At 36.3% G+C, this 23,986-nt stretch overlaps 1 protein-coding gene across 9 annotated transcripts in view; it reads right to left on the reverse strand.

The window, feature by feature from the left end:
• Positions 1-23,986, reverse strand: part of Epha5 (Eph receptor A5) — a 363,058-nt gene that overhangs the window by 270,904 nt on the left and 68,168 nt on the right. For all 9 annotated transcript variants that reach the window (XM_006534769.2, NM_007937.3, XM_006534775.3 and 6 more), the window contains exon 3: positions 5,564-6,227. In XM_006534769.2, coding sequence (XP_006534832.1) covers positions 5,564-6,227 — 664 coding nt within the window. The remainder of the gene's footprint in view (positions 1-5,563; positions 6,228-23,986) is intronic.

Genomic DNA, 23,986 nt, shown 5'->3' on the forward strand with positions numbered 1-23,986 from the left:
CACAAAAACCACTTTCATTTTATACTTGTATAACTCCTAACATTGGCTGAAATTTTAAAATTAAGATTAGTTTCTTATTGTTGAATAAAATAGCATTCTTATTGTTGAGTAAAATAGAACCAACAGTTCAATTTCTTTGATGTTTTTTGGTAATGTGCCTAATTAAAAATAACTAGGCTCCCCAATGAATAATTACAGGAACACCTAATATGCTATACTTCCAGCCACTTTTTTGTGCATCAAAAATATGAGCCAGAAATATGAATGATCACCATATTGTTCCCTGCTGTATCTGAACTCTTTCTGAATCTAAGCTCTTTCCTGAGTTGGGTATTTTCACTTTTCCTTGCTGCGCAATCATCTCCCAGTTGGACAATTAACAAGAGCTTTTCCTCCACAGCCCTTGAGGGGCAACATGCTTTACCCTGTATTTTAGCACGCACTATATACCTTCTTCACTCCAACTGGTTTTGGCAGTGACCCACAATCTAAATCTCTTTTCCCCATTTAATAGAAGTGAAACCATAATTATGTAGGGCTAATTTCAAATTACTACTTCATTCCACTCACAAGTGATGAAGATTAGTGGTCTTGCTCTGCATCTGAGTATGCCAGCAACACAAGCACGGGAGAACTCAGCAGGCAACATTTGATTCATGTGAACTCAATTACTTCTGTCAAACACATCCATTTCAATAAAAAGCAGAAACTTCCAAAATGGGCTTTTCTAACCATTTTGTACTAAAAAAGAAAATCATATGACTCCTGAGGGGAAAAAAATAACATGGAAATAATGATAAATAATAGGTAAGGAAACACACATGGCTAAATGGATTTGAGTTAGTATTTGTTTCCTAACACAAACAAAGTTTCAAAGAAATAATTTTGCATACTTATTGTTGTTAATTAGAGAAAATGAGGCATGAATTTCAGCATTATGAAGCTAATATATAGCAGATTTTAAGTTAATAAAATGAAAGCTAGAGTATTTTATTGTTTGACTCAACAGAGATTATTACAGATACAGCTGTCCACTTCTCTTAAAGGAAGTTCAGTGGGAGTTTCAAGTGGTATGAAGATAAAGGGTCTTACATTGCTTAACTTGCCTTGGCCACTGAACCTATGCTATGTTATTAGTAAGGATGAGATAATATAGTTAATTAACTGCCTGGCATTTTCAATCCTGAAATGCAAATCCTGGAAATCTTTAGGTCAAGCCCAACGTGCCTACAGGTGTTATAGCTCACACAGGATGACTGACTAGGCTTATCATGTCATCACCCAGAGAAGTCTGCAAATATTCATATATGATAATGTACTGCAGCAAATGTATTCAAATTTCAGCGTCTTGACATAATTACAGCCTTAATTAAACCTTAACCTAATTTGGTTAGCAGAGAAAGTAAGTAATTAAATGACATTATGTAATAAGGCCACTTTATAAATATATTTCAATAGGCCACTTTTGTGCTTTGACAAAATTGACTAAGATGGTCTCCACAGTCTTGAATACATGAGATGCCAATCAATTCATAGTATGAAAATGACTTATTTTTGCGTATTGAATTTGGCCTCTGAATACTTGATAAGAAACCATTGTTTTAAAAGGTTTTGAGTTGGGGAAAAATCTGTATGTGAAGAGAAATGTAAAAATAAATAAGCCAAATGGTATTTTGTGTAACATCACATTCTCTTTTCTTTTGGTTGAATCTACTACCTTTCCTCCTGGTTTCCAATTTCTTTCTTACCCCTGCCAGTGTAGTAGAAAGAGAAAGAATTATTGGGGACATAATAAATTATAAACTAGGTAAACACTTAGGAGTCTAAGTCTAAGAAAGGGCAGTGTGTGAGTAAACAAGAGGGAGGCATGCCTAGAACTGACCAGTTATAGTATCCCTCCAGAAGAGTACTAGAATGCAGATTGGAAGGGTGAGTAGAAGTTAACCAGGAATGATGGAGACAGATGACCATTCAAGGGGGTGAAAGAAGATTATAAAAAGAACAAGTAAAATGCTTTCTGAAAAGTTGAACAAACAGTGCATGCTTCCAATGTAGAGAAGAGAACAAAGAACAGTCAAAAATAAGGACAGACCTAATCATGATCTGTGCTGGCTAATTTTACGTCAACTTGACACAAGGAGAGTCATCTGAGAGGATGGAACCATGATTGTAAAAACACCTCCAGGGAATCAGGCTGTGATTGGACAAGAGTGTAGGACATTTTTAAAACTAATGATCCATGACTGTTAGTGGATCCATTAATGAGCTCAACCAGTGGTTGGTGGCCTGCTGAAAGAGAAGGCTGAGCAAGACACGAAGAGCAAGCCAATAAGCAGCAACTCCTTCATGGCCTCTCTATTGGCCCGCCTTACTGGATGCTGCCTTGCATGAATTCCTGTCCTGACTTCCTTCCAGGATGAACAATGATGTGAAAGAATGAGCAAAGAAATCTTTTCCTTCCCAAGGAAGGTTGCTTTGGATCATGATGTCTTATCACAGCATGCAACCCTAAGACAGGATTGTATATATAATAATAATAATAATAATATATATATATATATATATATATATATATATATATATATATATATATATCATAATGCTCACTACTGAATTTTAAAATTCAGAGGGGGAGAAAAGACACATGTGGAAAGCAGGAGGCTTTTTATTTCTTTATAGATGCTACATTCACAGGCTTTTAAGTCAAAACTATGCATAAAGCCATGCATTATAATTTAAAACATAGTTCCAATAATATCTAACTTTAATTGGAGAAGGAAGTAGAGGAGAGTGAATGATTCTAGGAGCGAGATAACTGAGTGGTAATTTCTAGGGAAATTTTTGATGGTTTGAATTGATATTTAGGAAGAAAATGTCTGAATCAGTCAGAGACTTGTGGCCAATAATATTATCTGAAACATCACTTTCAACTTACTATTTCAGTAGCGCAGATTACAGTGGTATAATTTAAGTCCAATGGCATTTCTGCCATTCCTTCACACATATGCACTATCTATATAAAATTTTCCAGAATATGTGAGAGCATATAAGGCCCCAAAGCAAACTCTCAATTTTTTGAGAGTTTATTCAATAAGAAGGTAATTTATAAAATCAATATGTTTAAATTCTACTAAAATTGATACAAATATTTTATACTATTAAAGACAATTGACTGGAGCAAAAAAAGTGTCTCAGCAGCTAAGAGCATTTTGCATACAAACGAGGTTTCATTTCCAGCACCTACATGGCAGCTCACAATGGTCTTAAATCCCTATTGCAGCACCTGATGTTCTCTTCCTTCTCCCGTGGGCACCAGGCATGCTCATGGTACAGAGACATATTTAAAGGTAAATACTCACACATAAAAAATTATAAAGTATCTGAAAATGATTAAAAGAGGCATTATTCATATGAATATCTCTGTATACAATATACTGGCTTGTACAGTCGGTCACACTGAAAACCTTGAAGACTGCCCCAGCAGAGAGACAAACTCAAGAATTTAGATGCATTCATTTATTTTCTTTAATTATTATTGTTCAACATGAGTGTTTTGCCTGCATTATTTTTGTGTACTACATACATTCTTAGAGCGCAAAGAGGTCAGATAAGGATGTAGGATTTCCTGCAACTGAAGTTAAAGACAAATGCTAACTGCCATATCAGTGTTGGGAATTGAACTCAGGTAGCCAGTGCTCAACTATTACACCATATTAATATGGAGGAGTTTTTAAACACGGCTTTTGCCGTTCATCCGGATCTCACTCACTGTGCTCGCTACTCAAATTATGTAAAGTATGAGGCTAAATAATAATATAAAATGTTAACTTCTCACACTAGCAGACATTCATAGAGAAGCCCTACTCCCTCGAGATATGACACATTCAATGATAAGTGCCAATAGAATATTTTCATCTCATCATTCAAATTTTACTCTCTAAGGGTGCAGGGGCTTCTTATACCATCTGTTAATTGGAATGAGAACCAATTTTGTAGTGGTCTAGTTTAGCCTTTACCTACTCCTTAAAATAACAAAAGATCAGGAGATTGTTGCCTTAAAAATAAAGTTAAAAAAATTACTTATAAACTTTTTATCTATAATATTTTATAATGAACTACAGTCAATATTAATTTAATTGATGTTTTTACCATATAATTGCATATGACCCCACCATAAACAAATGTAACTGTTCAAAAACAAAAACCAAAGTATTAGACCATTTACATAAACCTAATCAAATGAACTGTTTCACTACTCCAAAACCTTAGAATGATTTAGACAATGTCCACTTGACAATGTTCCTAAGTGTATATGTGTGTATTTCTGTGTATATGTGTATCAAGAATTTACATTGAAAAATAACTATGTAATTAATTATAGGTAATAATGTAAAAATAACAAAATAGGAGCTGATACTGAAAAAGGAAATGTTAGTTCATGCAAGAGTTTTTTGAGAGAATTAATAAACCAGCCTCATTGAGATTGCCAAGTAAATAATACTGTTTTGTCTCTATTGATGTTTAAAGAATCTAAAGTCAAGCTTGAGCAAACTAGATAGGTTAGTACACACAAAAGAGCCTTAGAAAACAAGAACAGTTATGAAGAGACAGAGGGTGTGCTCAGCATTGGGTTTTCTCCTCAGTCAATAACATGAACCCCTTGTTGTTACTTAAAATTAAGATATCATGAGAGCACACATTTTCAAAGGAAAAAAATATGCTTTCTTTTTCATACACTGTTCTCTTTGGCATGAAGTACTATCCTGTTTCAAAAAGCCATTGATAAATATCCAAGTCTGAAAGGGCAACTTACCACACTGGAGGCAAAGTGAGAGCATTTTCAAATGAATGAGGAAGCATGCATGATCAAGTTTCAATTTAAAAGAAAAATTAGAGCAGAAAGAAAAAAAAAAGAAACTCTCCAAGTGCAAATTGCTTTGAAATGACCTTTCTGTATTGGCTCTGTCTCCGAACACTTATTTTCATGGGGCACTGGTTATTATGCATTTAAAATTGATCTATAAATTTTGAAAAGCAAGCATCTAATTGCAACCATATGTAAACAACATAGTAAGCTAAGTCCTGCAAGATGACATTTTTTTTTTTCTGAGAAGTTCATATTTCTAAACCTGCTTTTGAAGAATTTTTAAATGGCAGTTAAAAGCATGCCAGGACAAGGTTTTTTCGCATTTACATTCGGTACAGCAAAACAAGGATAGAAAACAATTTCATGATAGAAAAACCACAGCGGTAGATGAGCAATCCTACAATGGATGTTGGCAAGCTATTGGCTGTGCCATTCAAAGGAAAACTTCTGAAGATAAGGTGAATATGAAACACCATATGGAGAGCCAGAGAATCTCTGAGCATTAATTATGTATCATCAGTAAAATCGTGCATTAAATCTTTCATCATTGCTCAGAAATTTTGATTTTCAGAGAAGAAATCAAACTGGAAGGGAAATAATCTCTATAAACGTATCACTTCTAATCACTGGTGGAAACACATATACATGATCCAAGAGAAGTTCAAGGCCCTCACAAATGGACAGGCAAAGGCTTACCTTGGCAGGTACCATTTTTCTCTTCATATCCAGCCTTGCACATGCATTTCCCAATGGGAACCAGCCACTCCCCTTCAGCACTGCAATGCATCTTGGGAGGATCATCTGTCACAGAATGGTTGACGCAGGAGCCTGACACCTCTAACAACTGTGATGAATCTGCTCCAGTGATAGTGTCAGGGAAGATAGCCAAGTGTCTTACTACAGAGGGACACTTTTTATAGTAGACACGGACAGAAACCAGAGCAATGCAAGCACCGACATCTTGGAAAGCAAGATAAAATCCCTTTTTGCTCAGAGGTCCGACATCTCTGACCTCTGTATTCAGTTTCATGACACGGTCACCAAGATCAAGTTCTGTGAAGCTCTCATCTGCAGCGATGGTATCAATCTTGATGTATTGGTTCTCTTTGATACTTCTCCCATTCTCATCATCTGATTCAAAATAATACATGTTAAATGTCTCCTTACAAGTCCCCAGTCCTCCAGGAAGGCTGTTGCAGTCCCTTAAAGTAAACTTGAGTTCAATAAAGATTCTGGAAGCACCTTCGTTAGAGATCCAACTGGTCAACAGCCAATTATTCTGATTCTGTTCCATAACTTTGCACACTTGGTATGTGTGGATGGGGGCATAGTTCTCATCAACTTCACCAATCTCTTCCCACTGCACAAGATAAAATAGAAAGATGTGAAAAAGGTTTGGAAACTCAGAATGAAACAGAAAAGTCATAAAAAGTCATAAAGCTAATTTATCCAAAGAAATATATGTTTATTCATATTGAAATAAGTCATATAAAGAGCTTGGGGAGAAGAGACTCACAAAAATTAACATTTTTATTTTTTGATTTCTTGAATTTCATGTTAGGGATTCAATCTGTGGTCTCGTGCATAGTAAGCATTACTCTCCAACTACCTATGCCTGTACACACCCAAGTGTTAAGTGTGTCATCAGAAATTACCCAAAGGTGGAAAAATTAGGAATGAAATGGCTAAAGAAGAAAAATGTATACTTTTAAAATAAAAAAAAATTAGAAATAGCTCTGTGTATAGTAAAGAAAAGTAAGGAAAATGGACAAAGATAAGGTTTGGCATTTAGTCTAGGCTCCACGCCAGTTACCTGGCAACAGCCAGGTGTGCCTGGCTCACTATAAAAGGAGCTGCTTGCCCCCTCCTTACTCTCTTGCTATCTCTTCTTGCTCCTGCTCCCTCTCTTTCTTCCCAGTCCCCTCCCCCCTTTCTCTTTCCAAGTGCTCAGGGCCTGCCTCTACTCCTCTAATTTCTCTCTCTCTCTCTCTCTCTCTCTTTCTCTCTCTCACTCTCTTTCTCTCAACTCCCCTTCTGAATAAACTCTAGTCTATACTAAACTGTCCTGGGGCTGGTCCCTCAGGGGGAAGGGATGCCTTAGCAAGGACCCACAGAGGCATCCCCTTCCCCCATACCATACCTTACTACACCAAACATATCTCTGGTTTCTCTATCTTTTTGTAAAACACAACAGAGAGTCTATAAATAAGATTAAATTATGGTTTGGATAGTATCAAAATTGGTTTAAACATTTGATCCTAGCCCACAGAACTGTTCGGGAGATGTTGGCACAATAAAAAGTTACATGGCAATCAAGAAATGACTAACTGATATATTGATGTACCCATAGATGAGGGGACCACTGAGCCCTCACAGTAGATGGCAGTGAACAGAGAGACCCGCAACTGAACAATGTGCTGAAAGTGAGCAATTTGGTTGTTGCTCGTCATTTATTTATTTATTTATCAACTACTTTCTCTCAAGGCTATGCAGAAGAGAAGGCAGAAATAAGGAAAGAGCCAGAGGTGGTGGATGACATCAAGGAAACTACTTCCTTGCACACTAGGGGGGGCACACATATAAACTCACAGAAACTGAGGATATGCATAAGATCTGCACACCATTAATCCAGACAAAATCCAAACAGTGAGAAGAGGAAGTGGGCACAAACACCCACACATACCAAGAAGCTACTTGCAAGTAATGCCTGCTGGGAAAAGGAAAACCTGTGTTCTTCAATGGAGTGTCACAATCCAAGGGTAGGTAGGCCCCATGGACAAGAGTAATTGGCCAACACAAAACGGACTTTTTCTCTTCCCTTCCCTTCCCTTCCCTTCCCTTCCCTTCCCTTCCCTTCCCTTCCCTTCCCTTCCCTTCCCTTCCCTTCCCTTCCCTTCCCTTCTTTTCTTTTCTTTTCTTTTCTTTTCTTTCTTTTTCTTATTTTCTTCCTTCCTTCCTTCCTTCCTTCCTTCCTTCCTTCCTTTCTCTCTCTCTCTCTCTCTCTCTCTCTCTCTCTCTCTCTTTCTTAAGCAGTGTGGCTTTTTATTTTGTTTCATTTGTCTTATTTTAATTTGTCTGTTTACACTGCTGAATGCAGATTTGGGGTGGGCAGAGAGAAAGCAAGATCATTAAATATAGTAAACAAGGAGGTGAAAAGGATCTGGTAGGAGTTGGGGTAACAGAAAGAGATTATTAATTCATTTCATTCAGAATGTAAGGACCTGGTCCCTTTTCCTCTCTCCTGTATTCTGCAAGGGTGAGCAGATTTTCCCTGCCACATGCCCTAGCCAGTTCCTCTGAATCACCCCAGGGCTAACAGCAGTGGGGCCCAATTGATTAAAGACCAAATCCTTTAAAAATGCAAACTAAGATTTAACTTTCCTTCCTATGATTTAACTACAAGAGGTGTTTTTTGACATAGTCTCAAACTAATCAGGAAAATAAAGTTTAACTGGAAAAAAAGTGAATAATTTTACAAGAGAAAATGAGAATAAAAAGCACACAAAAGGAAGAGTTTGTGTTTGAGAGCATAGTCATTTCATATTTTAAAGTTGCAGAGGACACATGAATATAATACAATTTGAAAGAAAATCTATTAGTTCAAAATGAATAATAGATTTTTAATTCACTGAGTTGCTTATTCAGAAAAAAACATTCGCTAATTTGAAAGCTAAACAGGTGTTAATTGATTTATCCATAACTCAGAGAATGATATAAATTAGAGATAAAATCTATATATTTGACCAGGGTTACTCTTATCATTTTGCATATTAATTGGGTCAAAATGGAATGAGAGATTTATAATTATAATTTTTAAGTTGTACAGAAACTACTTAATCTCTATATAATTAACTACATAATTATACTCTATAAAAGTAAGCTTTTAATATACTTGAATTACATTGCTAGCAATGGGTAGCACTGGTTTTCAATAAATGGAGGATACATAGATTTAGACATTGTATATGATAACAAAAGAACCTCAAAGAAATTAATTTCTGTAGATGTGAAATTAAGCCTATCATTTTCTTTTCATTCTGTTCAGTTGGCAAGGATGTGGAAAATGTAGAGTCAGTCCTTGGAAATAAATCTCACACTTCAGATTGCCTACCTAAAACTTCTAACTGCCATTAGACAGACACGTGTAAGAGGTGCTAATGAGAGAAAACTGCTGAGTGACTCAAATTCACAAGAGAAACACGCAAACGTCTCATCATGACAACAACTTCCACATGTTTGTGTTATCCGAGGGCTAAATCCTTTCATTCTGATCACGTTTTCTCTCTTTAAAAGGAATATCAACTTTGCTACCGATTTTATCTCAGCTAATTGGTCATTCTAACAACAAACTGCATATATATTCTTTTCATGAGCAATTTGTCACTCTTTTATTGTAAATCATTCCTTCATGTCATAATTGATCTTTAAAGTAAAAGAATCATGAACAAAAAGTTAAAAAAAAATCAATTTACCGTAAGGTCAATTGAATAGGTGTATTTTATATTACTAAAAGGGAATATACCATTGATCAGGAAAAAAATTTTAAAAAAATTGCATAAATATTTAACTTACTTTATAATATCGTTTCAAGAAAAACAGAGTTTTTAATCATTCATCTTCAAACGCTTATAGAAGAATTTGTTTTATGTCATATATTGCTACAAGGCCCAGAAAGATAAGGTTACCAAATAAATTAATGCAAAATACCAGGATCCTCGAACATTATAAACCAAGGCAGTCACAGCCCTTTCAAGCAGAGAACAAATGCTAAATATACAAGCTAAGCATCGTTAGACAGGACAGCTGCATGCTTCCTCCTCCAGGTGCCAATTTGAAAGCATGTGCATTAATGTCCTGGTATTCTATATCATTTCAGTTAGTGGAAATAAAGTATTTAAAATCTATTCTGGTACAAATTTATTTATATAGACTTTCAAGAATAATACTGAAGGCTCATAAAATATGTTTCAAGGGCCAAAGAGAAAGACTTTAAACAATATAGTAAATAAATAAATAAATAAATAAATAAAATTCCAATCAAGGGCTGTAGAGTTATCTCCACCAGTCCCCACTTAAATACATTAAAGAATGAGAAAAATGTATTATTTGTTTTTTAATGAATTTGAAATAATACCCTTGGTTGATTGATAGTTTTATTTCTCTTAGCATAAAGAAATCATCTTGCTGTTCATAGAAATAGATATGATGAAGAAACAAAAGAATAAAATAAAATAAAGACAAAAAATGAAAAAAGAAATATTCTTCAGCAATAACTCACAAAAGGGCTACATATACTTCCAGTTACTTTTACCAAAGACTTATCAAGGAGATTACATAATGTTTGTGAAAGATATGGAAAACATTGCCTCTTCAGTTTTTCTGGACAGCCTACGATTCTGAAGTTCAGAAAAGCACTCTCTGATTTTTCTGTTGCTTGCAGTGAAAAGTCTGTGAACTTTGGAAGGGCTGGATGCTGAATGTGAATCAGATGGACAAGGGGCGGCATCTGCAGTTCAGTTAACTTTCTATGGTGTATACTTGAAGTCCAGGCTCTTTTTTTGCACCTTTTTCCTGTTTGTTTCCTATGTGTTTGCCTTAATTTAAGTCCTGGTTATACAGAGAGCTCAGGTTGGCATGGCATCTCTCACAGATGCATGCAGATTTCACTCTTTTCTCAGGTCCTGAAAACTCCTGGACATTTGCATTCCTCCTTCACACCTCCTGGTCATGCCTCCCATGTCAGCCACACTCAGGGAACTGAGTCAATGATTCCCATGTGTCACACACTATTCTTTTTTCTCCCAAAACTGTAAGAAATGCCTTCCATCTGCTGCTGCTGACCTTCTAAACTTCCTTTTTTTTCTCTCTTTTCTTTTCTTCTTTTTTTTTTTCGTTTCTTGGATAATTTCTTTATTTACATTTCAAATGTTATACTCTTTCCAAGTTTCCCCTCAGCACAATCCCTGACCCATCCCTCCTCTCCTTGCTTCTTTTTTTTTCCATTTTTTATTAGGTATTTAGCTCATTTACATTTCCAATGCTATACCAAAAGTCCCCCATACCCACCCACCCCCACTCCCCTACCCACCCACTCCCCCTTTTTGGCCCTGGCTTTCCCCTGTACTGGGGCATATAAAGTTTGCAAGTCCAATGGGCCTCTCTTTCCAGTGATGGCCGACTAGGCCATCTTTTGATACTTATGAAGCTAGAGTCAAGAGCTCCGGGGTACTGGTTAGTTCATAATGTTGTTCCACCTATAGGGTTGCAGATCCATTTAGCTCCTTGGGTACTTTCTCTAGCTCCTCCATCGGGAGCCCTGTGATCCATACATTAGCTGACTGTGAGCATCCACTTCTGTGTTTGCTAGGCCCTGGCATAGTCTCACAAGAGATAGCTACATCTGGGTCCTTTCAATAAAATCTTGCTAGTGTATGCAATGGTGTCAGCGTTTGGAAGCTGATTATGGGGTGGATCCCTGGATATGGCAGTCTCTACATGGTCCATCCTTTCATCTCAGCTCCAAACTTTGACTCTGTAACTCCTTCCATGGATGTTTTGTTCCCACTTCTAAGGAGGGGCATAGTTTCCACACTTCAGTCTTCATTTTTCTTGAGTTTCATGTGTTTAGCAAATTGTATCTTATATCTTGGGTATCCTAGGTTTTGGGCTAATATCCACTACAGAGGAATGAATACAGAAAATGTGGTACATCTACACAATGGAGTACTACTCAGCTATTAAAAAGAATGAATTTATGAAATTCCTAGCCAAATGGATGGACCTGGAGGGCATCATCTCTCCTTGCTTCTGTGAGGGTGCTCTCTCACCTACCCACATGTTCCTGCCTCCTCACCCTGGCATTTCTCTACACTGAGGCATCTATCAAGCCTTCACAGGACCAAGGGCCTCCCCTCCCTTTGATGCCTGACAAGGCCATCCTCTGCTACACATGTGGCTGGAGCCATGAGTTGCTCCATGGTTGGTAGTTTACAGAGACAGAGTGTGGAGTATGGAGCAAAGACTGATAGAAAGGCCATCCAGAGACTGCCCCACCTGGGGATCCATCCCATATATAGACACCAAACCCAGACACTTTTGTGGATGCCAAGAACGGGAGCCTTATATGACTGTCTCCTGAGAGGCTATGTCAGAGCCTGACAAATACAGAGGTGGATGCTTGCAGCTAACCATTGGACTGAGCACAGGCTCCCCAAGAGAGGAGTTAGAGAAAGGACTGAAGGAGCTAAATGAAGTGGTTTGCAACCCCATAGGAACAACAATAACAACGAACCAGACCCCCAGAGCGCCCTTCTAAGCTTCTTGCCTTGAGAGCTACATATCCCTTCTGCTTCTACTTGGCTCTCCTTTCTAATCCCCTAGCACACGTTATTACTTCTTTATCCATTAATACTTGAGAATACTCAGGACACAGAGCTTAGGCTATAATCTTCCTTTAGATTGTGTTCCCAAATCCATACTAAGCACCATTGTGTAAATGGAATTGATTCTGACCTTAATGCTATCAGGGTTATAAATCATCCAGTTATGTTTTCATTATTTTATTTATAGTTATCTTTCATTTTTTGTCTATATCAAGGAACAAATCAATTGAAGTTAAGAGTGCTAAAGAAACTTTCTAGTCAACTTCTGAATAAAGATGCTAGACTTTCTTTTTTCAGAAGAAAATCGTGCCTTGCAGTTCAGTTTTAGTCCCAAGTATTCTGATCTCTAAATATATAACCTAGAATCCAGTCTCTGGCATAACAGCTCTGCAAACCAAATTGAGAACTGAAACTGTCTACTGTGACCAGTTAAAAATGCTAATATTCAATTTTTAAAAATAGTAGAAAGGGCCTAAAGATTGGATTACTAACCATTTCAAATATGGACTATCTGAAGACCAAAAACAATAAAGGGCATTTTCAAGCACACATAAACACAGTATCTGTTAGAGTCTTTGTCTCTGCAGGTCAACCTGACTTCCAAGACATCCATGTCCCTTTTATCTGAGGGTGGCTTGGGGAACACCCTCAGAACACAAGTTACTACTTCAAGAAACCATGCTAGTATTTTTAGTCACCATGCACTCATAATAAATACTATAGGAGGAACAGCAATATGAACTAACCAGTATCCTCTGAGCTTGTGTCTCTAGCTACACATGTAGCAGAAGATGGCCTAATCGGCCATCAATGGGAAGAGAGGCCCTTGGTCTTGCAAAGATTATATGCCCCAATACAGGGCCAGGAAGCAGGAGTGGGTGTGTTGGGGAGCAGGGGGGGGGGGTATAAGGGACTTTTGGGATAGCATTTGAATTGTAAATGAAGAAAATATCTAATAAAAAATTGGAAGAAAAATCGTTTCTGTATATGCTATCATTCAGAAACAAATGTGTTAGAAGTGAGGCATGCCTGCTCTAGTACTGATGCAATCTCAGACTCTGTAGTAAAAAAATTAATGTCAAACATTCATTTACATATCCCTCCCTAATCCAAAAGCTCTATTAATTGGAGATAATTCATAACTGAAAGATCACTAACTTTATGATTTATGTTCTGGTTAAAACAATTAAGGTTTCTTTCTTGTAAATTATCCATATTTTATAGGTTCAAATTATAAAATCTAGGAATTTAGAAGTTTTGAAAAAAATGTTTAATTTTTACATATTTGTTTATCTTGTGTGTGTTCATGTCTCATGAATTTGCATCCCACAGGATATGTGTGGCTATCAGAGGACAAGGTTCAGCAGTCAGTTCTCTTCCTCCATCATCAGTAATCTTGAAATGAAGTACAGGTCAATCGTCTGGATAAATGCACTTTTATCCATTTAGCAGTCTTGCTAGCCTAACACCAGTAATTTTTACTAAAATTCAAAATATTTATTTAAATACATTCTAATGTTACAATTATTCTCAATTTTTTTATGATTCTAGTCTCGCCTACTAGCCAGTTAGATGATGCTTCACCAACATTACATTTGGTCAGTTACAATTCATAGCTTACTTTAGGTACATTATTCATGATGTCATATTTGAAACTATTTAATTTTTTTATTTATTTATTTTTTACTCTTATTTTTTATTAGGTATTTTCTTTATTTACATTTCCAGTACTATCCCAAAAGTCCCCCATACCCTCCCCCCTGCTCCCCTTCCCCCACTCCCACTTCTTGGCCCTGGCGTTCCCTTATACTGAGGCATATAAAGTTTGCATGACCAATGGGCCTCTCTTTCCTCTGATGGCCATCTAGGCCATCTTCTGATACATATGCAGCTAGAGACACGAGCTCCAGGAGGTACTGGTTAGTTCATATTGTTGTTCCACCTATAGGATTGCAGATCCCTTTAGCTCCATGGGTACTTTCTCTAGCTCCTCCATTGGGGGCCCTGTGATCCATCCAATAGCTAACTATAGTGAAATCTATATTCTGTTTCAGAATAGAGGTTTTATTTTTTTATTTCTAGTTAGACATATCAACCCTGCAACAAAATGTTTTGGGCTTTGCCCTTGTTTGTATCTTGTTTATTATAATGATTTATGTCTTAATTCATGAATCTTTGTTTCATTGTTTCATGTGTATGCATATGTACACATGTATATAAGTATGTATGTATGTATATTGACATATATCCTGTTATCTTAAAGTGAGTAAAATTAGGTTAAATAGTTTTAAATGTTGACATAAATAAATTGCTTCTTGTGGGTGATAAAAATAACTAGAAGTTTATCCACATTATAATAGTATAGGGAACAAATACACTGCATCCCTCCTTCCAAAGATCAAAGCTTATGGAAGCAAATAGAGGATAGGAGCCAGAGAAGTGGAAAGTCATCCACCTACTAGAAGAGTATCTTCTATATACAAAGAAAATATCTAATAAAAACAATTCAAAGGAATACATACACCCTAAGCATTTGCTGAGGAATCCTGGTTCATTTCAAGGAAACACAGAAAAAGGAACATAACCAATAAAAAAATCATAACTAGCAAAAAAAAGAAAGAAAGAAAGAAAGAAAGAAACAAAAGCATCTTCAGGATTCAGAAGGACAGCTGAGCATATGAACATACAACTGCCATGATATCACTCCCAAGCCTCGTGGAAGCCCAAGGAAAGAAAATCACAGCACGGAGATGCAAAGAGAGGGCACATTCTTACCACAAGCAATAGAATTATTGGCAATTGTTGGAATATGATGGATGAGAAGAGCAAAGGTGGACAGTATGACCCCTTATGGAGGGTTGATAAATATGATTAAAGCTTGTACGGAATGAGAGAGGAATTAAAAAAATATTTTGAAATATCTTTTTCTGTTTTGTTAGATGGGAAACTCGTCAATTTGTCTACATGTTCATGTGACCTATGGCATTCAGTTGAAAACATTTACTCTGAAGATGAACTGGACAAATACTAGAAGAATAAGCAACATACATATATAATTATGGCCAACTGTAGAAAAGTGTGTATCTTAGTTAGGGTTTCTATTGATAAAACACCAAAAGCAAATTGGAGAATAAAGTTTCTATTTGGCTTATACTTCTACATCTAAGGCTATCACTGTAGAAAGTCATGGTGGACCTTAAACAGGATAGGAGCTCAGAGGCAGCAGCTGATGCAGAGGTCATGGAGGGCTGTTGCTTACTATATTATTCTATAGCTTGTTCAGTCTTCTTTCTTATAGAATTCAGGAACACCAGTCCTGGGATAACATTGACCAAAATAGGCTGGGTCCTCCTCCATCAATCACGAGTTAAGAAAATGCATTACAATTTTACCTAGAAACTTGGGTATGGAGACATTTTCGCAATGGAAATGCCGTCCTCTCTGATGACTCTAGCTTCTGTTAAGATGACATAAAACTACCTAGCATGGTGAGGTATCAGGCTACTGTGATTTTTTTGTTGTTGTTGTTGTTGCTACTTAATGTGTTGCAATTGATGACAACTCATTTCTCATTGGGAAAATAAGATGCTTACTGCGTACAAACATCTCAATGTCAAGTCAGTAGGCACTCCCATGACATACCCTAATGCTCAAACTACAGAGAGTCAAACAGGAGGAATCTTTGTCTTGGCTCATATTTCTTTGAAAAGTATTTCATTTCATACATAATTCTTGTATGTATAGAGAGCTCAATACTTCCATAGGAGAGGAAGAAAACAGATGCAGCATCATTTTAATCCTTCTCCCACAAACCACTATGCATTTAGCACAATCATAGACATGCACATTTTGTAAATAAGTAAACTGAGCATCCGCAAATCATGATAGTAACTGCCAAATTATAAGATGGTAATTCTGATTTATATCAGTGTCTCTGTTTTTACGTGAGCCATTTTATTTATTTAATTTTTCTAGATTTATACGTTTCACTTATCTGAGTGATTCTCCTACATGACTCTATGTTCAACGTGTGAACTTTTGGTATTGAAAGAGATCAGAAGAGATTTTTAGAGCCTTTAAAACTTAAGCTACAGGAGACTGGGAACCACCCTATGCATGCTGACAATGAAGTCCAGGTATTTTACAAAAGGAACAAGTTTTTGAATATTGAGCCATTACTCCAGTCCTAATGGTTAAATTTTTAGTGTTAACATATAGATTCACCTGACATAACTTACCAGTGAAAAATGAAAAGTTTCAATTCTTAAAGAATCAGGTATTTTCTTTTTTCATAAAACAATAAGTGTGAGTGTTAATGATAGAATTAGAATTACGTAACTATAACCCCAAACTATAAGTTTCCTGACTTTTAGCACTTTATCAGGGAAAAGAAACATTTTTGGTTATGTAGAAACTCCAAGAAAAAAAGTTTAGATAAAAAAATGTAACACAGAATTTCTGTTTCACGATATTAATCTCTCTAAATAGTTCCAGTTCTTTGGTAAAATAATTATGATAAAATGTTCAAAGTCTAGCAAAAATAACTTGAATACAGTCTTGTCTTTTTCTGCAGTAATATGTGAGTGGCAAAAGATAATCTTTCAGCCCGTAGAAGTTTGAGTTGCTTGAAACATCTTTAAAATTCATGAATATAATGTAATAGTATTGCTAGTAATGACTCAGTTAATTTTCTATGTATAAAATAAAACTGAAATTGATTATTTTATTGCCTATGGACATGTACAAATATTAATGAGCTCAGACTTAGTTCATTATATAAATAAAATCATTTTAGAAAGGCCTTTGGAGCTTGTATAACAATTTTCATAAGAAATTGAGTACAATAATACATGTCAATGACCAAGGAGAATTTCTTCCTTACTCCATCTCAATCTCAATGCTTTATTTAGAAGTTATTCTTTATTTATAATGTATTAGCTAAGTGGAAAAGAAAGAAGTTATAAGTACAAAAGCTCCTCTGGAGAAGTTTGTAACAGAAAATTACAAGAAAAAACTTTCTTGTTGGCATCCACAGTAGGGTCTGTGTTTGGTAAGTGTATATGGGATGGATCCCCAGGTAGGGCAGTCTCTAGATAGCCTTTCCTTCAGTCTCTGCTCCACACTTAGTCTCTGTATCTCCTCCCACGAGTATTTTGTTCCCCCTTCTAAGAAATAACGAAGTATCCAAAACTTTTGTTTTCCTTCTTCTTGAGCTTCATGTATTGAATTGTATCTTGGGTATTCCGAGCTTCTGGGCTAATATCCACTTATCACTGAGTGCATACCTTATGTGTTCTTTTGTGATTGGGTTACCTCACTCAGGATGATATTTTCTAGTTCCATCCATTTGCCTAAGTATTTCATGAAGACATTGTTTTTAATAGCTGAGTAGTACGCCAGAGTGGTTGTACCAGTTTGCAGTTCCACCAGCAATGGAGGAGTGTTCCTCTTTCTCCACATCCTCACCAGCATCTGCTGTCACCTGAGTTTTTGATCTTAGCCATTCTGACTGGTGTGAGGTGGAATCTCAGGGTTGTTTTGATTTGCATTTCCCTGATGACTAGGAATCATCCCATTTACAGTCACCAAACTCAGACACTATTATGGATGCCAACAAGTGCTTGCTGACAGGAGGCTGATACAGCTGTCTCCTGAGAGGTTCTACCAGTGCCTGACAAATACAGAGGTGGATCCTCTCAGCCAACCATTGGACTAAGCACAATGTCTTCAATGGAGGAGCTAGAGAAAGACCCAAGGAGCTGAAGGAGCTTGCAGCCCCATAGGAGGAACAACAATATGAATGAACCAGTACCCCCAGAGCTCCCAGGGACTAGACAACCAACCAAAGACTACACATGGAGGGACCCATGGCTCCAGCTGCATATGTAGCAGAGGATGGATTTGTTGTACATCAATGGAAGGAGAGGTCCTTGGTTATGAGAAGGCTTGATGCCCTAGTGTAGGGAAATGCCAGAACAGGGAAGCAAGAGTGGGTTGGTTGGTGAGCAGGGGTAGAGGGGATGGGATAGGGAGTTTTCAGAGGGGGGACTAGGAAAGGGAATAACGTTTGAAATAAATAAAAGAAAATATCTAATAAAATACCAAAAAAAAACCCAAAAAGCATTTTTCTTCTTATTATTTATCTTTAACATTTTTACAGTCAAGTTGTTATCCCCATCCCAGTCATCCCTCAACAGTTCCTCATCCCATTCCTTCCCCCTCTGTCTCAAGAGAATGTCCCCACCTACCCTCACCCCACCCCACCAGGCCGCCCTACTCTCTGGGACCTCAATCTCTTGGCAGTTACATGCATCTTCTCTCACTGAGGACAGCCCAGACAGTCTCCTGTTGTATATGTATAGAGGCCTCATACCAGCTAGTATATGCTGCCAAGTTGGTGGCTCAGTGTCTGAGAGATCTCAGTGGTCCAGATTAGTTGAAACTGCTGGTCTTCCTATGGGGTCACTCGCCCTCCTCTTCAACTCCTAGCCTTTTCCTAACTCAACCACAGGGGTCCCTGACTTCAGTCCATTAGGTGAATTATCTGCTTCTGTCTTAGTCAGCTGCTTATTGGGTCTCTTGGAGGAGAGCCATGCTAGGCTCCTAGCTGTAAGCACACCATAACATCAGTAATAGTGTCAGGCCTTGGAACCTGCCCTTGAGATGGATCCCAAGTTGGACAGGCCACTGGACCTCCTTTCCCTCAGTCTAGGAAGAAACTTTTATATATATTTGTGGGCTGGGCTGGAGAAATCATTCAGTAGTAGAGTTTGCTTATCTACCATGTACAAAACCTTGTTGCTCTGAACTTTGTTTGAAGTATCACAAAGAAAATTAATGCCTAAAAGGAAGTTTATGATTTGATCAAGAAACCGAATTCTTAATGAAATTACATGATAAAAATAATACAAAGTCTAAAATTAAAAATTGAACATCATACATGAAATTATTCCACTTTTAAAATACATATTAAAAAGTTTAATGTATGAATGGTAAATATTTCATGAATTTTATAATATTCAAAACCTGGAATTTTTACTTAAGATAAAATCTTATTAATGAAAACAAATTAGAGCATATTAACTTGCCAATAGTAATTTTAGAAGACAAAAATGGGCTAAGTGAGTAAGAATGTCTAAAATTAATAAACTGAGTAACATCTTAAAAGATCTCATCAGCACTCTATTAAAAAGTAACCCATTATCTACAGTGTATATCATCCCATTTGTCAGGAACTTTGTTCAATTGGTTATAATTTCACAAGTAGCAGCTAAGTCGGATAGGATTTTAGAACTCTGATTTAGTTCACTGTGATCATAAAAACATGTAAGAGGGTGCCTTTTAACTGCAGCTTCAGAGCATATGGTTTCTAGTACATGATGCCAAGAGATAGCCAAACACTTGTTATCAAGAACAAATTATCTCTGTTGTATAATTATGTAAGATTATGTAACCAAGTTCATATCTTTCTTAAAATGTCTCTAATCTCAGTTATTTATGTATTTAAAATGGACAGACCTATTCATTGCTGATGCCATTGTGAGTTACTGCAGCCACTGTGGAAATTAGCAGGGAGGTACCACCAAAGACTAAGCATGTCTACAGGAATTAGCTGTTCCACTCTGGGAAACATACACTGTGTACTGTAAGCCAACATAATGTAAAAAGTACTTGTCACCCATGTTTATTTTGACACTACTCACTTCAGGGGAGTTGTGGAACTAACTCCTTACAAATGAATGGATGAGAGAAACACAGCACATATATGTAATGAATTGTTATTCAGAACTAAAGAATAACACATTGACGTTCACAGAAAAATGGATGGAACTGAAGACAGCTATGTTGAATGAAGTAAGGCAGACTCAGAAAGACAGGTATGCCGTGCTTTCTCTAAGATGCATGATCTAGACACGGGGGCAGGCAGTGAGGGACTGAAAAAGAGAGGGATCAAGAAATGTGGGATGGTGAGGGACAAAGGGGGAGAGAGAGAGAGAAGGAGAGAGAGAGAGAAAGAGAGAGAGAATAGAAAATGGTCTAAAGTTCATTAGAGACCGAGAATAATACAACATAAAAGATGAAAGCAGATGAGACTATTTGTGAAGCAAGAGATACCTGTGAGAAGCAGAAAAGGAACAAGGGGCAAGGCAGTAGAAACTGAATAAGCATGAGATATAATCTTATGTATGGAAACACTAAAGTGCAACCAGTGCTCTGTATGGCAACAAAAAATTAAAATGATGGAAAACATATTTATTGTGGAGATTTTATGCTCCGAAAGGACATTTCCCAAGACTTCATAGGAACACATGTACCCTCGTTACAACATAATTACTGTAAAGTGCTGCTCTGTGACAATCAATATAAGTGAGGAGGAAATTTTTGGATTATCCACATGTGCATATTCTCAATAGTGTGTGAAATTCAAAAGTGACACAATTGTTTCCACTAATCTAAATGCTATCATACCCTAAACCATGTAAACAATGTAAGTTCCTTAGAGAAACTTTCTTTTCAAAGTAATATGAAAAAGAAAAAAGCTATTATATGTATGATTCAATTTAATGAGAAAAGAAAGTAGATTAACCTGTGGTGTGCTTACTGTTTCAGACAAAATAAATACAATTATCTTCTTGCTATCTTGCATACAACATCAAAAAGATTTTAGTAAGCCATTTGCAACCCTCGATGTTACATCCAGTCTGTGAAATATATCTAAAAAGACATGATGCTGTGTCTGTCCTCTGCTTTCTTTGCTATGCCCTCATTTTTCACTAGATAATATTATACTTTATAGCCCAGGTCGTGACAACAGCACCCACAAATCAATTGTAAATTCCACATTAGTCATGTTTCTGTAATCAGTGGCTATTTCACACAAAGTTCCATCTCATTTTTTGTTGGGAAACAAGCACATTAAGGCTGTGAGCTTATTCATGTTTAAGTGATTATAGAGTCATAATAGAGACTCAGTCCCTCATCCCCAGGCCACAGAAGGATTAATGAAAATCCTTAGAAAAAGAGGCTTTCTCCTGTCAGAGGGCTGTGCATTCTGCAGCTGCATGTCCATAGGGACAGTAGTATTTTCAGAGTTTCAACACTTTTCTGCTTGAGATAAAAGAAAATATGAAAGAATTGTAGGACCATTGCAAATTTTGTCTCCTGAATTATATTTCTTATTTTTGTTCCTGGCCCAAACAACAACAACAACAACAACAACAACAACAACAACAACAACAACACACACACACACAAATATATTCCCTAAATGAGGGAAAAATAACTGGTTAATCAAAGCCGGGACATGCAAGTTTAAACAGTCTAGTCATATCTGTACAATTGTAATTCCAAATCTTATTTTTGGTTCCTGTGTTTTTTCCCTTGCATGCATCTGTACACATACACCATGTGTACATGTATGCTGTCACATATGTAGCATATGTGTGTGCAGGCAGTCATCTTTGTTTCTATTTCTCTGTCTCACTCTTTCAGGGGAGTGTGTGTGTGTGTGTGTGTGTGTGTGTGTGTGTGTGTGTGTGTGTGTGTTTGAATGCATGTGTGTATTTAGGATGACCTCGGCTCTCAAGAATCATCCTTGATTACAGTACTATCTAGTTTTCTGAGCCATGGCCCCTGTGGTAAACCCAGAGCTTCTCAGTGCAGCATGGTTTGCTGCCTACCTTGCTCTGGGAATCTGCTCTCTATACTTCCCAAGGCTAGAATTACAGGTTGGACTCTCTGCCTACCCAGCATTTACTGGGTTCTGGAAACCCACCTCAAGCCCTCATGCTTGTGCAGAAATAACTCTACCTCCCTGAGCTATTCCCAAGCCCACTGCTTATAATTTGATATCTAGCGAAATACAGATTTAACATTAAACTATTTTTTACCATAAGGCATAATGGCATGCATAGTCATTTCTATAGATTTTACCAAATCTTTTAAAAAATGATCATTTATTGTAAAAATGACATTTAAATGAATAATAAGAAATTTAGAGAAATATAAAGCCTTTACAATATTATCAGAATTGCTACAACAAAGAGAAATCTCTGCATTTATTCTTCATGGCTCTGTCTTCTGGCTATACTTTTTCTCGTCATTCTGAGCACTACATTAATCATTATAAAGCCTCTTGCTTGGAATAAAAACCACAAATAGGAATAATAGCAGTAGTTAATAATGTATAGTTGATTTTATGATTCATAGCAAAAGAACTATCCTTTTTTCCGCTTATCAAAACAATAAGTCTCACCATCAAATTCTGGTTATGAATATTAGATAGATAATGTTAAATACCACATAAGTCTGCTTATGACACCAAGATTTAGAATTTTCCACCTAATACAGCTTAGATACTATTTGACTTGTACTTTTCATTATATAAACAATCAGGATTTTTTATATAATCAAGGAAGTATTCTGGGTCATAGCAAGTGTATGAATGTCTTGGCCTCAATTTTTGGTGTTTGTTTCATAAATAATAATCTGTCTATAAAACAACTTCACTCCTCATCCCTCATCCAAAATGTCTTATGGTTTTCCAGAGAGTATATGCTTCTAAGGATACCATTAATATTAATAGTTTATCCATTCCTTTTTGACTGGTTAGAATAACTTTGGTATAATTTACAAATACAAATAATTATTAGAACTAAACATGCAAACATAGAATCAGTTGTTGCAAAGTCTTCTGGAATCAGGGAATAGTCTATGACACCAAAAATAGATGTATACTAGTATATATTTCTTTGAGGAGGAATACATACTAAATTCTAAAATCTTTTAAATTCAGGATTTCTACATGTACTTCAGAATGTAGATGGGAAGTTGATTTGGCAAACATTGTTATGGCCAAATATAAAATACTTACATAAATATCAGTAAGAATAAATAAATATATTAAAATTATATTTTAGATCAATATCCAAGAGCTAATAAGAATTTAATTATTTAACTGTCAGAAATAAATAATTTGAGGAAAATATCAAACTTAGAGAAAAAGAAAATATCAAACTTGGAGAAAGTAAACAATTTAAAATAAATAATAAACTATAAAATAAACACATAAGATAAATGTTATAATTTATCAAAAGTTGAAGTTCCCAAGAATTCTAGGGAAATATATATACACATATATACATATGTATGTATATATATGTGTGTATGTGTGTGTGTGTACGTAATGGTATAATGGGCTCTTAAACAGAGTAAAACAAAACATATAACACTGGAATAAATACAAATAAATTCCCCAAATTTGATGAAACACATTGATCAGTGAGTCCAAAATGCCCATTAAACCCAATTAGTATATACAAAAAGATCATTGCCTATACATATTGCTAAAAGACAACACATCAACACTCATGTGAAAGTAGCCAAAATAAAATAGTTCATCAAATACAGGAAAACATGGTTCCTCAGCAGTGGCTATGGGATTCCCTAAAACAGTAGAGTGATATATCTGAAGGGCTGAATATTGAAATGCATCAGCCATGAACACCACACTTTGCAAAATTTTTATAAAACTCATAATGGAAATTAATAAATATGTCACAAAATAAAGAGAAGGACAGAGATATTGCTACAAAGAATATACAGGTAGCAAATAAGCACAAGAAAAGATTTCAGTGTGTTGAAATTAGTTCTTGGTTTTTCCTCCTAGCCCTATCCTCCCAGAAATAATACTCAGACTCAAAATAGTTTCACAAATACCTTGGCCATATATCTAGGT

This window comes from Mus musculus, chromosome 5 (genome assembly GCF_000001635.26).
Source record: "Mus musculus strain C57BL/6J chromosome 5, GRCm38.p6 C57BL/6J".
In the NCBI taxonomy this organism is placed as follows: domain Eukaryota; kingdom Metazoa; phylum Chordata; class Mammalia; order Rodentia; family Muridae; genus Mus; species Mus musculus.